Source organism: Pecten maximus, chromosome 6, assembly GCF_902652985.1.
Source record: "Pecten maximus chromosome 6, xPecMax1.1, whole genome shotgun sequence".
In the NCBI taxonomy this organism is placed as follows: domain Eukaryota; kingdom Metazoa; phylum Mollusca; class Bivalvia; order Pectinida; family Pectinidae; genus Pecten; species Pecten maximus.
This window is the reverse complement of record NC_047020.1, coordinates 11914690-11930528: the sequence shown is the minus strand read 5'-3', so window position 1 is coordinate 11930528 and position 15839 is coordinate 11914690. Positions and strand designations below refer to the sequence as shown.

Genomic DNA, 15839 nt, shown 5'->3' with positions numbered 1-15839 from the left:
TTTCAAATCGGGGAAATATGTGGAATACAAAGAACACTCTCAAGACAAGTTGTTTTCTGAGACCAAGACCACTGCTGGACAGTTCGCTGGTGTGTCATTCACTTACCTGAGTCAGGACACCATGTTCTTCTTGTGAGAAAGCATAGCCATCTGAAATCACACAAATTGAAATTTTAATGTTACGTAAATATACATTTTGATATAATAAAAACATTCAAATAAAAGCAATAACTGCTCATTTCTTTTCAAACTGAGTTTGCTAAAAAAAACTAAAAAAAAAACTATAAATAACAGCAGACAGAATGACTAAACTTAAACAGGTATAAACAGAAACAACATATTGTGTCTGAGAATGATTAAAATGAAATTAAGATTTTTTTATTAAGCATAATACATGATGTTATCGTTTAACAAAATTAAATGAAAAATATGTGTGTGAAAAATAAACAGTGAAGTGATAACATGTTATCAAACTTTCCATCTAAACCATGATTAGAGTTATGTCCCTTGATTTCATTGCCATCTTGAAGAGGGTTAATATGGGATGCAGGTGTTAATTACTATGCATTCACCTACGAAGTACAGCAGGAACTTCTCGTGCAAAATCTGCCAATCTGCTGATGTTCCACATCTCATAAATATGTATTTTAGTTTAATGATCAGTTTGTAGTATATCAGCCCTAAGATGAAATTCAAGCATGTACATGCTAATTACTGATAAAGATCTGTTGGTATATTCACAATGCAGAACATTATTTTAAAAGAAAAACATAATATTTCATATCACCATGGCAATTATCCCGAATGCCCACCAATAACCTTCTGATTTCTGAATACAGATCTTAATCTTCCCTCTTAAAGAGATCAAGATCTCAATAACCATCACCAAATTACCTAACATAGAACACATACCAAACTGTGTAATACAAGTTGTATATTGAAATATAGTATCAAAAACAACAACAACAAACTGTCCATAGCCAGTCATTACCCTTCAAGATAAGAATATGCATGTACATGCAGATGCCAGTACCTGTTTGTACAGCTGGGTAGGCAAATTGGTGTAACAGAACATGGACATAATTGAGTGTCTGATGTACAGCTATAGGTACAGTAGTGTACCAGGGAACTTACTGTGACCTACCTTTAAATGACCTTGGGTCATTTGATTACCATTTAGTCCTAATAAATTACTGTGTTTTAGGGTCTTTATCTAAAACCATTGTAACAAATCACATAGTATACAGTAGACCCACAGTGTAGAATTGGGGTACCACGAAGTCTAACAAATTACATAGTATACAGTAGACCCACAGTGTAGGATTGGGGTACCACGAAGTCTAACAAATTACATAGTATACAGTAGACCCGGTGTAGAATTGGAGTACCACAAAGTCTAACAAATTACACAGTATACAGTAGACCCACAGTGTAGGATTGGGGTACCACGAAGTCTAACAAATTACATAGTATACAGTAGGCCCACAGTGTAGGATTGGGGTACCACGAAGTCTAACAAATTACACAGTATACAGTAGACCCACAGTGTAGGATTGGGGTACCACGGAGTCTAACAAATTACATAGTATACAGTAGACTGACAGTGTAGGATTGGGGTACCATGAAGTCTAACAAATTACACAGTATACAGTAGACCCACAGTGTAGGATTGGGGTACCACGAAGTCTAACAAATTACACAGTATACAGTAGACCCAGTGCAGGATTGGGGTACCACGAAGTCTAACAAATTACACAGTATACAGTAGACCCGGTGTAGAATTGGGGTACCACAAAGTCTAACAAATTACATAGTATACAGTAGACCCAGTGTAGGATTGGGGTAACACGAAGTCTAACAAATTACATAGTATACAGTAGCCCCACAGTGTAGGATTGGGGTACCACGAAGTCTAACAAATTACATAGTATACAGTAGACCCACAGTGTAGGATTGGGGTACCACGAAGTCTAACAAATTACACAGTATACAGTAGACCCACAGTGTAGGATTGGGGTACCACGAAGTCTAACAAATTACACAGTATACAGTAGACCCAGTGCAGGATTGGGGTACCACGAAGTCTAACAAATTACATAGTATACAGTAGACCCACAGTGTAGGATTGGGGTACCACGAAGTCTAACAAATTACATAGTATACAGTAGACTGACAGTGTAGGATTGGGGTACCACGAAGTCTAACAAATTACATAGTATACAGTAGACCCACAGTGTAGGATTGGGGTACCACGAAGTCTAACAAATTACATAGTATACAGTAGACCCAGTGTAGGATTGGGGTACCACGAAGTCTAACAAATTACATAGTATACAGTAGACCCACAGTGTAGGATTGGGGTACCACGAAGTCTAACAAATTACATAGTATACAGTAGACTGACAGTGTAGGATTGGGGTACCACGGAGTCTAACAAATTACATAGTATACAGTAGACCCAGTGTAAGATTGGGGTACCAGGAAGTCTAACAAATTACATAGTATACAGTAGACCCACGGTGTAGGATTGGGGTACCACGAAGTCTAACAAATTACACAGTATACAATAGACCCAGTGTAGGATTGGGGTACCACGAAGTCTAACAAATTACATAGTATACAGTAGACCCAGTGTAGGATTGGGGTACCACGAAGTCTAACAAATTACATAGTATACAGCGGACCCACAGTGTAGGATTGGGGTACCACGAAGTCTAACAAATTACATAGTATACAGTAGACCCACGGTGTAGGATTGGGGTACCACGGTGTCTAACAAATTACATAGTATACAGTAGACCCACAGTGTAGGATTGGGGTACCACGAAGTCTAACAAATTACATAGTATACAGTAGACCCAGTGTAGGATTGGGGTACCACGAAGTCTAACAAATTACATAGTATACAGTAGACCCACAGTGTAGGATTGGGGTACCACGAAGTCTAACAAATTACATAGTATACAGTAGACCCAGTGTAGGATTGGGGTACCACGAAGTCTAACAAATTACATAGTATACAGTAGACCCACGGTGTAGGATTGGGGTACCACGAAGTCTAACAAATTACATAGTATACAGTAGACCCACAGTGTAGGATTGGGGTACCACGAAGTCTAACAAATTACATAGTATACAGTAGACCCACAGTGTAGGATTGGGGTACCTCGAAGTCTAACAAATTACATAGTATACAGTAGACACAGTGTAGGATTGGGGTACCACGAAGTCTAACAAATTATATAGCATACAGTAGACCCACAATGTAGGATTGGGGTACCACAAAGTCTAACAAATTACACAGTATACAGTAGACCCAGTGTAGGATTGGGGTACCACGAAGTCTAACAAATTACATAGTATACAGTAGACCCAGTGTAGGATTGGGGTACCACGAAGTCTTAACAAATTACATAGTATACAGTAGACCCACAGTGTAGGATTGGGGTACCACGAAGTCTTAACAAATTACATAGTATACAGTAGACCCACGGTGTAGGATTGGGGTACCACGAAGTCTAACAAATTACATAGTATACAGTAGACCCACGGTGTAGGATTGGGGTACCACGAAGTCTAACAAATTACATAGTATACAGTAGACCCACAGTGTAGGATTGGGGTACCACGAAGTCTAACAAATTACATAGTATACAGTAGACCCAGTGTAGGATTGGGGTACCACGAAGTCTAACAAATTACATAGTATACAGTAGACCCAGTGTAGGATTGGGGTACCACGAAGTCTAACAAATTACATAGTATACAGTAGACCCACAGTGTAGGATTGGGGTACTACGGAGTCTAACAAATTACATAGTATACAGTAGACCTACAGTGTAGGATTGGGGTACCACGAAGTCTAACAAATTACAAAGTATACAGTAGACCCACGGTGTAGGATTGGGGTACCACGGAGTCTAACAAATTACATAGTATACAGTAGACCCAGTGTAGGATTGGGGTACCAGGAAGTCTAACAAATTACATAGTATACAGTAGACCCACGGTGTAGGATTGGGGTACCACGAAGTCTAACAAATTACATAGTATACAGTAGACCCACAGTGTAGGATTGGGGTACCACGAAGTCTAACAAATTACATAGTATACAGTAGACCCAGTGTAGGATTGGGGTACCACGAAGTCTAACAAATTACATAGTATACAGTAGACCCACAGTGTAGGATTGGGGTACCACGAAGTCTAACAAATTACACAGTATACAGTAGACCCAGTGTAGGATTGGGGTACCACGAAGTCTAACAAATTACACAGTATACAGTAGACCCAGTGTAGGATTGGGGTACCACGGAGTCTAACAAATTACATAGTATACAGTAGACCCACAGTGTAGGATTGGGGTACCTCGAAGTCTAACAAATTACATAGTATACAGTAGACACAGTGTAGGATTGGGGTACCACGAAGTCTAACAAATTACACAGTATACAGTAGACCCAGTGTAGGATTGGGGTACCACGAAGTCTAACAAATTATATAGCATACAGTAGACCCACAATGTAGGATTGGGGTACCACAAAGTCTAACAAATTACATAGTATACAGTAGACCCAGTGTAGGATTGGGGTACCACGAAGTCTAACAAATTACATAGTATACAGTAGACCCACGGTGTAGGATTGGGGTACCACGGAGTCTAACAAATTACATAGTATACAGTAGACCCACAGTGTAGGATTGGGGTACCACGAAGTCTAACAAATTACATAGTATACAGTAGACCCACGGTGTAGGATTGGGGTACCACGAAGTCTAACAAATTACATAGTATACAGTAGACCCACGGTGTAGGATTGGGGTACCACGAAGTCTAACAAATTACATAGTATACAGTAGACCCAGTGTAGGATTGGGGTACCACGAAGTCTAACAAATTACATAGTATACAGTAGACCCACAGTGTAGGATTGAGGTACCACGAAGTCTAACAAATTACATAGTATACAGTAGACACAGTGTAGGATTGGGGTGCCACGAAGTCTTAACAAATTACATAGTATACAGTAGACCCACAGTGTAGGATTGGGGTACCACGAAGTCTTAACAAATTACATAGTATACAGTAGACCCACGGTGTAGGATTGGGGTACCACGAAGTCTAACAAATTACATAGTATACAGTAGACCCACGGTGTAGGATTGGGGTACCACGAAGTCTAACAAATTACATAGTATACAGTAGACCCACAGTGTAGGATTGGGGTACCACGAAGTCTAACAAATTACATAGTATACAGTAGACCCAGTGTAGGATTGGGGTACCACGAAGTCTAACAAATTACATAGTATACAGTAGACCCAGTGTAGGATTGGGGTACCACGAAGTCTAACAAATTACATAGTATACAGTAGACCCACAGTGTAGGATTGGGGTACCACGGAGTCTAACAAATTACATAGTATACAGTAGACTGACAGTGTAGGATTGGGGTACCACGAAGTCTAACAAATTACAAAGTATACAGTAGACCCACGGTGTAGGATTGGGGTACCACGGAGTCTAACAAATTACATAGTATACAGTAGACCCAGTGTAGGATTGGGGTACCAGGAAGTCTAACAAATTACATAGTATACAGTAGACCCACGGTGTAGGATTGGGGTACCACGAAGTCTAACAAATTACATAGTATACAGTAGACCCACAGTGTAGGATTGGGGTACCACGAAGTCTAACAAATTACATAGTATACAGTAGACCCAGTGTAGGATTGGGGTACCACGAAGTCTAACAAATTACATAGTATACAGCGGACCCACAGTGTAGGATTGGGGTACCACGAAGTCTAACAAATTACATAGTATACAGTAGACCCACGGTGTAGGATTGGGGTACCACGAAGTCTAATAAATTACATAGTATACAGTAGACCCAGTGTAGGATTGGGGTACCACGAAGTCTAACAAATTACATAGTATACAGTAGACCCACAGTGTAGGATTGGGGTACCACGAAGTCTAACAAATTACATAGTATACAGTAGACCAAGTGTAGGATTGGGGTACCACGAAGTCTAACAAATTACATAGTATACAGTAGACCCACAGTGTAGGATTGGGGTACCACGAAGTCTAACAAATTACATAGTATACAGTAGACCCAGTGTAGGATTGGGGTACCACGAAGTCTAACAAATTACACAGTATACAGTAGACCCACAGTGTAGGATTGGGGTACCACGAAGTCTAACAAATTACATAGTATACAGTAGACCCAGTGTAGGATTGGGGTACCACGAAGTCTAACAAATTACATAGTATACAGTAGACCCAGTGTAGGATTGGGGTACCACGAAGTCTAACAAATTACATAGTATACAGTAGACCCAGTGTAGGATTGGGGTACCACGGAGTCTAACAAATTACATAGTATACAGTAGACCCACAGTGTAGGATTGGGGTACCACGAAGTCTAACAAATTACATAGTATACAGTAGACTGACAGTGTAGGATTGGGGTACCACGAAGTCTAACAAATTACATAGTATACAGTAGACCCATGGTGTAGGATTGGGGTACCACGAAGTCTAACAAATTACATAGTATACAGTAGACACAGTGTAGGATTGGGGTACCACGAAGTCTAACAAATTACATAGTATACAGTAGACCCATGGTGTAGGATTGGGGTACCACGAAGTCTAACAAATTACACAGTATACAGTAGACCCAGTGTAGGATTGGGGTACCACGAAGTCTAACAAATTACATAGTATACAGTAGACCCACGGTGTAGGATTGGGGTACCACGGAGTCTAACAAATTACATAGTATACAGTAGACCCACAGTGTAGGATTGGGGTACCACGAAGTCTAACAAATTACATAGTATACAGTAGACCCACGGTGTAGGATTGGGGTACCACGAAGTCTAACAAATTACATAGTATACAGTAGACCCACGGTGTAGGATTGGGGTACCACGAAGTCTAACAAATTACATAGTATACAGTAGACCCAGTGTAGGATTGGGGTACCACGAAGTCTAACAAATTACATAGTATACAGTAGACCCACAGTGTAGGATTGAGGTACCACGAAGTCTAACAAATTACATAGTATACAGTAGACACAGTGTAGGATTGGGGTGCCACGAAGTCTTAACAAATTACATAGTATACAGTAGACCCACAGTGTAGGATTGGGGTACCACGAAGTCTTAACAAATTACATAGTATACAGTAGACCCACGGTGTAGGATTGGGGTACCACGAAGTCTAACAAATTACATAGTATACAGTAGACCCACGGTGTAGGATTGGGGTACCACGAAGTCTAACAAATTACATAGTATACAGTAGACCCACAGTGTAGGATTGGGGTACCACGAAGTCTAACAAATTACATAGTATACAGTAGACCCAGTGTAGGATTGGGGTACCACGAAGTCTAACAAATTACATAGTATACAGTAGACCCACAGTGTAGGATTGGGGTACCACGGAGTCTAACAAATTACATAGTATACAGTAGACCCACAGTGTAGGATTGGGGTACCAGGAAGTCTAACAAATTACATAGTATACAGTAGACCCACGGTGTAGGATTGGGGTACCACGAAGTCTAACAAATTACATAGTATACAGTAGACCCACAGTGTAGGATTGGGGTACCACGAAGTCTAACAAATTACATAGTATACAGTAGACCCAGTGTAGGATTGGGGTACCACGAAGTCTAACAAATTACATAGTATACAGCGGACCCACAGTGTAGGATTGGGGTACCACGAAGTCTAACAAATTACATAGTATACAGTAGACCCACGGTGTAGGATTGGGGTACCACGAAGTCTAATAAATTACATAGTATACAGTAGACCCAGTGTAGGATTGGGGTACCACGAAGTCTAACAAATTACATAGTATACAGTAGACCCACAGTGTAGGATTGGGGTACCACGAAGTCTAACAAATTACATAGTATACAGTAGACCCAGTGTAGGATTGGGGTACCACGAAGTCTAACAAATTACATAGTATACAGTAGACCCACAGTGTAGGATTGGGGTACCACGAAGTCTAACAAATTACATAGTATACAGTAGACCCACGGTGTAGGATTGGGGTACCACGAAGTCTAACAAATTACATAGTATACAGTAGACCCACAGTGTAGGATTGGGGTACCACGAAGTCTAACAAATTACATAGTATACAGTAGACCCACGGTGTAGGATTGGGGTACCACGAAGTCTAACAAATTACATAGTATACAGTAGACCCACAGTGTAGGATTGGGGTACCACGAGGTCTAACAAATTACATAGTATACAGTAGACCCAGTGTAGGATTGGGGTACCACGGAGTCTAACAAATTACATAGTATACAGTAGACCCAGTGTAGGATTGGGGTACCACGAAGTCTAACAAATTACACAGTATACAGTAGACCCACAGTGTAGGATTGGGGTACCACGAAGTCTAACAAATTACATAGCATACAGTAGACCCAGTGTAGGATTGGGGTACCACGAAGTCTAACAAATTACATAGTATACAGTAGACCCAGTGTAGGATTGGGGTACCACGAAGTCTAACAAATTACATAGTATACAGTAGACCAAGTGTAGGATTGGGGTACCACGGAGTCTAACAAATTACATAGTATACAGTAGACCCAGTGTAGGATTGGGGTACCACGAAGTCTAACAAATTACACAGTATACAGTAAAATGACAGTGTAGGATTGAGGTACCACGGAGTCTAACAAATTACACAGTATACAGTAGACCCAGTGTAGGATTGGGGTACCACGAAGTCTAACAAATTACACAGTATATAGTAGACCCACAGTGTAGGATTGGGGTACCACGAAGTCTAACAAATTACATAGTATACAGTAGACCTACAGTGTAGGATTGGGGTACTACAGAGTCTAACAAATTACATAGTATACAGTAGACCCAGTGTAGGATTGGGGTACCACGAAGTCTAACAAATTACATAGTATACAGTAGACCCAGTGTAGGATTGGGGTACCACGAAGTCTAACAAATTACACAGTATACAGTAGACCCACAGTGTACAATTGGGGTACCACGAAGTCTAACAAATTACATAGTATACAGTAGACCCAGTGTAGGATTGGGGTACCACGAAGTCTAACAAATTACATAGTATACAGTAGACCCACAGTGCCACGAAGTCTAACAAATTACACAGTATACAGTAGACCCACGGTGTAGGATTGGGGTACCACGAAGTCTAACAAATTACACAGTATACAGTAGACCCAGTGTAGGATTGGGGTACCACGAAGTCTAACAAATTACACAGTATACAGTAGACCCACAGTGTACAATTGGGGTACCACGAAGTCTAACAAATTACACAGTATACAGTAGACCCAGTGTAGGATTGGGGTACCATCATAGTAATGGACATTCATTACCATGTTATACTGACTGAATGCTCAGTAGTGGACATCAGTCACAGCTGTGTCAGTTTAAGATCAGCCTACACATGTACATTGATGTAAATTTGTCATCTTCACTCTCAAGTAATTCATTGAAATTAATTGAGAAGTGTCCATTTGATATAAGTAGATAAAGTTTTTTTGGAGTCACCATGCTGAAGATATCTGACCAAAAAAGGTGCAATTATCAGTTCATATACCACATTTTGAGCTTAAGTATTTCTCACCTTGAAATGCTGTATAAAAATTGAAACACTATTGTTAGTATTAAGATGACATTTCCAAAATAGTCACTTTATAGTAAAAGTCATCACTTAATTGTAAAATACATATCTTCATAGTGGCTATACAGTGCATATATTTATTAATGCCACATATCATTTTAAATTATTGGTGAGTGCACTCTATTGGTCACTTCAGTATAATTATCTGATACAATCTAAACTAAGAAACATAAGTCATAGAACCAGAAACATCGCTCACTGAACCAGATACAAAATAGAACCAAAAATATTGGTCAGTAAACCAGAAACAATGGCCATCAAACCAGAAACATCAGTCGGTGAACCAGAAACAATGGTCATCAAACCAGAAAGACTAGTCAGTGAACCAGAAACATTGGTCAGTGAACCAGAAACATCAGTCAGTGAACCAGAAACAATGGTCATCAAACCAGAAACAACGGCCATCAAACCAGAAACATTGGTCAGTGAACCATAAACAATGGTCATCAAACCAGAAAGACTAGTCAGTGAACCAGAAACATTGGTCAGTGAACCAGAAACATCAGTCAGTGAACCAGAAACAATGGTAATAAAACCAGAGACATTGGTCAGTGAACCAGAAACATCAGTCAGTGAACCAGAAACATCAGTCAGTGAACCAGAAACAATGGTCATCAAACCAGAAACATTGGTCAGTAAACCAGAAACAACGGCCATCAAACCAGAAACATTGGTCAGTGAACCATAAACAATGGTCATCAAAGCAGAAAGACTAGTCAGTGAACCAGAAACAATGGTCATCAAACCAGAAACATTGGTCAGTAAACCAGAAACAACTGCCAACAAACCAGAAACATCAGTCAGTGAACCAGAAACAATGGTCATCAAACCAGAGACATTGATCAGTGAACCAGAAACATCAGTCAGTGAACCAGAAACAATGGTTATCAAACCAGAAACATCGGTCAGTGAACCAGAAACATCAGTCAGTGAATCAGAAACATCAGTCAGTGAACCAGAAACGTCAGTTAGTGAACCAGAAACATCAGTCAGTGAACCAGAAACATCAGTCAGTGAAGCAGAAACCTCAGTTTGTGAACCAGAAACATCAGTCAGTGAACCAGAAACGTCAGTTAATGAACCAGAAACACCAGTCAGTGAACCAGAAACATCAGTCAGTGAACCAGAAACATCAGTCAGTGAATCAGAAACATCAGTCAGTGAACCAGAAACATCAGTCAGTGAACCAGAAACACCAGTCAGTGAACCAGAAACATCAGTCAGTAGATTCATTATGTATCCACTGAATCAGGTCAAGATTAACATTTTTACAAGGCTAGTTTTTATAGAACTGATAGAGCAAGCTTTACTAAAAAAGATGACTCTGACATTATTTCCACATACATGTATTGGCAAAGACAAATACAAAGGAATCTGTACACATGGTATAGGGACAGAGCATCTCTCCTGCTGTAACTTTCATTAAGTTGTTCAAAGATTAATGTGTAGTCTATTGTGTTTTATAAATATATGAATACATTCAAGAATTTTGTGTAATACAGGAGATGTACATTCTGGCTAAACCCAGAACAAAACGCCACAGTGTCACATGTATAAATACAATGTACACAAAAAAATCCTTTCAAGGCTTCACTGTTTCCTGGTGAAATGCAAAAAAACAAAAACAAAAACAAAAAAAACATGAGTACATATGTCTGTATAGACCGTGATCTTACTCACCTGAGTTACTCAAATGCAAATAACTGTTCCAACAGGAAATTATGAGATAATTATGACAAAACTGAGCAAAATAGTTACCTATACACAATAGACACACACACCAAACTTTGAACAACCAGCTACAACAATGATGTGTTATATGGTACTTGTTTTTTCTACTATTTCCTGCTTAAGAAACTTATATTACGATGGTGACTGGTGAGGCTCATCTAAGTTCTAAAAAACATTCATTGTACATCACAAGTAATTCTGTAATACTCTATTCCATTGGCAAAAAATCAACAACTAGCCTATCATATTGTTAAATCATAATGAAAAATCCATTAAACTGATGACATCCCTAAAAACTTCACACAACAATTACGATAATATTGTATGATCCTGGAGGTGAGTACAGGGACATTAAAATGTGATCCTGGAGGTGAGTACAGGGACATTAATGTGTGATTCTGGAGGTGAGTACAGGGACATTAATGTATGATCCTGGAGGTGAGTACAGGGACATTAATGTGTGATCCTGGAGGTGAGTAAGGGGACATTAATGTGTAATCCTGGAGGTGAGTACAGGGACATTAATGTGTGATCTTTGAGGTGCATACAGGGACATTAATGTGTGATCCTGGAGGTGAGTACAGGGACATTACTGTATGATCCTGGTGGTGAGTACAGGGACATTAATGTATGATCCTGGAGGTGAGTACAGGGACATTAATGTGTGATCTTTGAGGTGAGTACAGGGACATTAATGTGTGATCCTGGAGGTGAGTACAGGGACATTAATGTGTGATCTTTGAGGTGAGTACAGGGACATTAATGTGTGATCCTGGAGGTGAGTACAGGGACATTAATGTGTGATCCTGGAGGTGAGTACAGGGACATTAATGTGTGATCCTGACGGTGAGTACAGGGACATTAATGTGTGATCTTTGAGGTGAGTACAGGGATATTAATGTGTGATCCTAGAGGTGAGTACTGGGACATTAATGTGTGATCCTAGAGGCAAGTACTGGGACATTACTGTATGATCCTGGAGGCAAGTACAGGGACATTAATGTGTGATCCTGGAGGTGAGTACAGGGACATTAATGTGTGATCCTGGAGGTGAGTACGGGGACATCAATGTGTGATCCTGGAGGTGAGTACAGGGACATTAATGTGTGATCCTGGAGGTGAGTACAGTGATATTAATTTGTGATCCTGGAGGTGAGTACTGGGACATGAATGTGTGATCCTGGATGTGAGTACAGGGATATTAATGTGTGATCCTGGAGGTGAGTACAGGGACATTAATGTGTGATCCTGGAAGTGAGTACAGGGATATTAATGTATGATCCTGGTGGTGAGTACAGGGACATTAATGTGTGATCCTGGAGGTGAGTACGGGGACATTAATGTGTGATCCTGGAGGTGAGTACAGCGACATTAATGTGTGATCCTGGAGGCAAGTACAGGGATATTAATGTGTGATCTTAGAGGTGAGTACTGGGACATTAATGTGTAATCCTAGAGGCAAGTCCTGGGACATTAATGTGTGATCCTGGAGGTGAGTACAGGGACATTAATGTGTGATCTTTGAGGTGAGTGCAGGGACATTAATGTGTGATCCTGGAGGTGAGTACAGGGACATTAATGTATGATCCTGGAGTTGAGTACAGGGATATTAATGTGTAATCCTGGAGGTGAGTACAGGGACATTAATGTGTGATCCTGGAGGTGAGTACAGGGACATTAATGTGTGATCTTTGAGGTGAGTACAGGGACATTAATGTATGATCCTGGAGGTGAGTACAGGGATATTAATGTATGATCCTGGAGGTGAGTACAGGGACATTAATGTGTGATCTTTGAGGTGAGTACAGGGACATTAATGTGTGATCCTGGAGGTGAGTACAGGGACATTAATGTATGATCTTTGAGGTGAGTACAGGGACATTAATGTATGATCCTGGAGGTGAGCACAGGGATATTGATGTGTGATACTGGAGGCGAGTACAGGGACATTAATGTGTGATCCTGGAGGCGAGTACAGGGACATTAATGTGTGATCTTTGAGGTGAGTACAGGGATATTAATGTATGATCCTGGAGGTGAGTACAGGGATATTAATGTATGATCCTGGAGGTGAGTACAGGGACATTAATGTGTGATCTTTGAGGTGAGTACAGGGACATTAATGTGTGATCCTGGAGGTGAGTACTTGGACATTAATGTGTGATCTTTGAGGTGAGCACAGGGATATTAATGTGTGACCCTGGAGGCGAGTACAGGGATATTAATGTGTGATCTTTGAGGTGAGCACAGGGATATTAATGTGTGATCCTGGAGGTGAGTACAGGGACATTAATGTGTGATCTTTGAGGTGAGCACAGGGATATTAATGTGTGACCCTGGAGGCGAGTACAGGGACATTAATGTGTGATCTTTGAGGTGAGCACAGGGATATTAATGTGTGATCCTGGAGGTGAGTACTGGGACATTAATGTGTGATCTTTGAGGTGAGTACAGGGATATTAATGTGTGATCTTTGAGGCGAGTACAGGGATATTAATGTGTGATCCTGGAGGCGAGTACAGGGACATTAATGTGTGATCTTTGAGGTGAGCACAGGGATATTAATGTGTGATCCTGGAGGTGAGTACTGGGACATTACTGTATGATCCTGGAGGCAAGTACAGGGACATTAATGTGTGATCCTAGAGGCAAACAACTAGCTGGGAGATGAAATAAACAAACTATTACCATTGAACAAGTGGAAATGTTATCTATTTCATATTCAATTTTGGATTGTGTTTTAACAAATCAATTTTAATTTCCTTAAGATCTGTTACTTATTAGAACTTTGCAGTTTTTAATTTATTATAAAGAAATACATTAGCTGAAATAGAAAAAAACCCATATACCTCATGCATTAACTATTTACATATAAATATCCTGCTGGTGTTTAGTTGTTTGAACTAAAATCCTTAACTCACTTACACCATTAATATCAAGTAAATCAATAAATCACCTGACATACAAACTGTTTGCCTATTACCGGGGGGTAGTTCTAAACAGTGAGAGGCTTTGTATTGTAAATATTCTAACGTTAGTTTTAAGAACTAGAAACATTAACAGTTAAGCTGCTTATTGTATAGAAATTATGTTAATTTCTATTTAAAATTTCTTTAAAAATCTAACCTTTCTAGTTTAAATTCACATTCCTTTTCCAAACTGTTAAAAGCTGATATAATTGGCATCCTCAGTTAATTACCATACCATATATGTAATATTCTATATTTGGTCTACCTGGTCAGTTTGTCCCATCCTACACACTTATCATACTAATAGCTGATGTGTTGCTTGCTGGAAAGAAATTAAGGCCTATCATTTTTTGATTTCTTAAAATTCTAAAATTCATCTAGCTTTTAAAATTATCATAAATAAACAGTAAGATGCTTCCTTTTTTTCTCAAACACTTTCATAATTGTAACTCCTCCCTTTGTTTGTTTCATTTGTCCTTCTAATTCATTGGAATAATAACATAAAAATATGTTTATTGGTTCAAACTCAATGAAACAAAGAATAGAGAGCGGTCCCTTAAATGATAATACTGGTATACGGAATGACAATGAAATCCCTGTGATAGGTTAAGCAATATCTTAACATTTCTAGACTTTTTATATAGCTGCAGACTATCACTTTAACCCTGTCAGGGATAAAATAACTGAAACAGTATGTATATCTTATTAAACAGGCCCTAAACGACTTCATCTGTCGATGGCCTATAACCATGTACCCATGAATGCCACCTGAATTGTCACCTCATGCTTTCCACCTTTCTCTAACAACTAAACCAATCAATTAATCTAATGTACACATATTTACATATCATTAACATGTCTTTTACATATCACATGATTTACATATGATTTACATATCATCAAGCTCTCTAACGTAGGTAATAACGGTAACCTGGTTACACATATCATAGATAACAAATAGGTCAGCTTTAAAGCAAGGCAAGAGCAGCAAAGGATTATGGGAATGACTTACGTGATGGCGTGGGTGAGGGAGCTGTCGCAAAACCAAAGGATGAAGTTAAACAAAAAAGTTTAAAAAGAAAGAAAATCACCATGGAAACTCAATATGTTGTCTCGGACCCAATTTATCATCATAAACCAAGAGATTTCTTGTCAGGGGTAATGAATCATAACATTTGCCTCCATTAAACTGAAATATAACTAACATCAACCAAAATAGACAGAAGTAGCAAAGTTTGATGATCTTTGTAAGTTTCCATGGTGACAATTAAACTGATAAAGTGAAGTAAATAAAGTGTGGATATAAAAGTAAACAGTTGTGCTTCATGACGGAAGTTTTCAAATCAAAATAATCAAATCTTCAAACATGGAAAAAAAAGAGTTTTGAAACCAAATAAAATGTATTAGTGTTGG

The 15839-nt window shown here is 39.4% G+C and overlaps 1 protein-coding gene across 8 annotated transcripts in view; it reads right to left on the bottom strand.

Annotated features, from left to right (window-relative positions):
• LOC117328971 (probable phospholipid-transporting ATPase IA) overlaps positions 1–15839 on the bottom strand; it is a 120455-nt gene that overhangs the window by 6417 nt on the left and 98199 nt on the right. For 5 of the 8 annotated variants that reach the window (XM_033886617.1, XM_033886615.1, XM_033886613.1 and 2 more), the window contains 3 exons: positions 15439–15459; positions 9670–9678; positions 107–150 (listed from right to left, as the gene is read on the bottom strand). In XM_033886617.1, coding sequence (XP_033742508.1) covers positions 107–150; positions 9670–9678; positions 15439–15459 — 74 coding nt within the window. Of the gene's footprint in view, positions 1–106; positions 151–9669; positions 9679–14691; positions 14749–15438; positions 15460–15839 lie in introns of all 8 variants that reach the window. The other 3 variants (XR_004533085.1, XM_033886616.1, XM_033886619.1) reach the window with 3 other exon arrangements.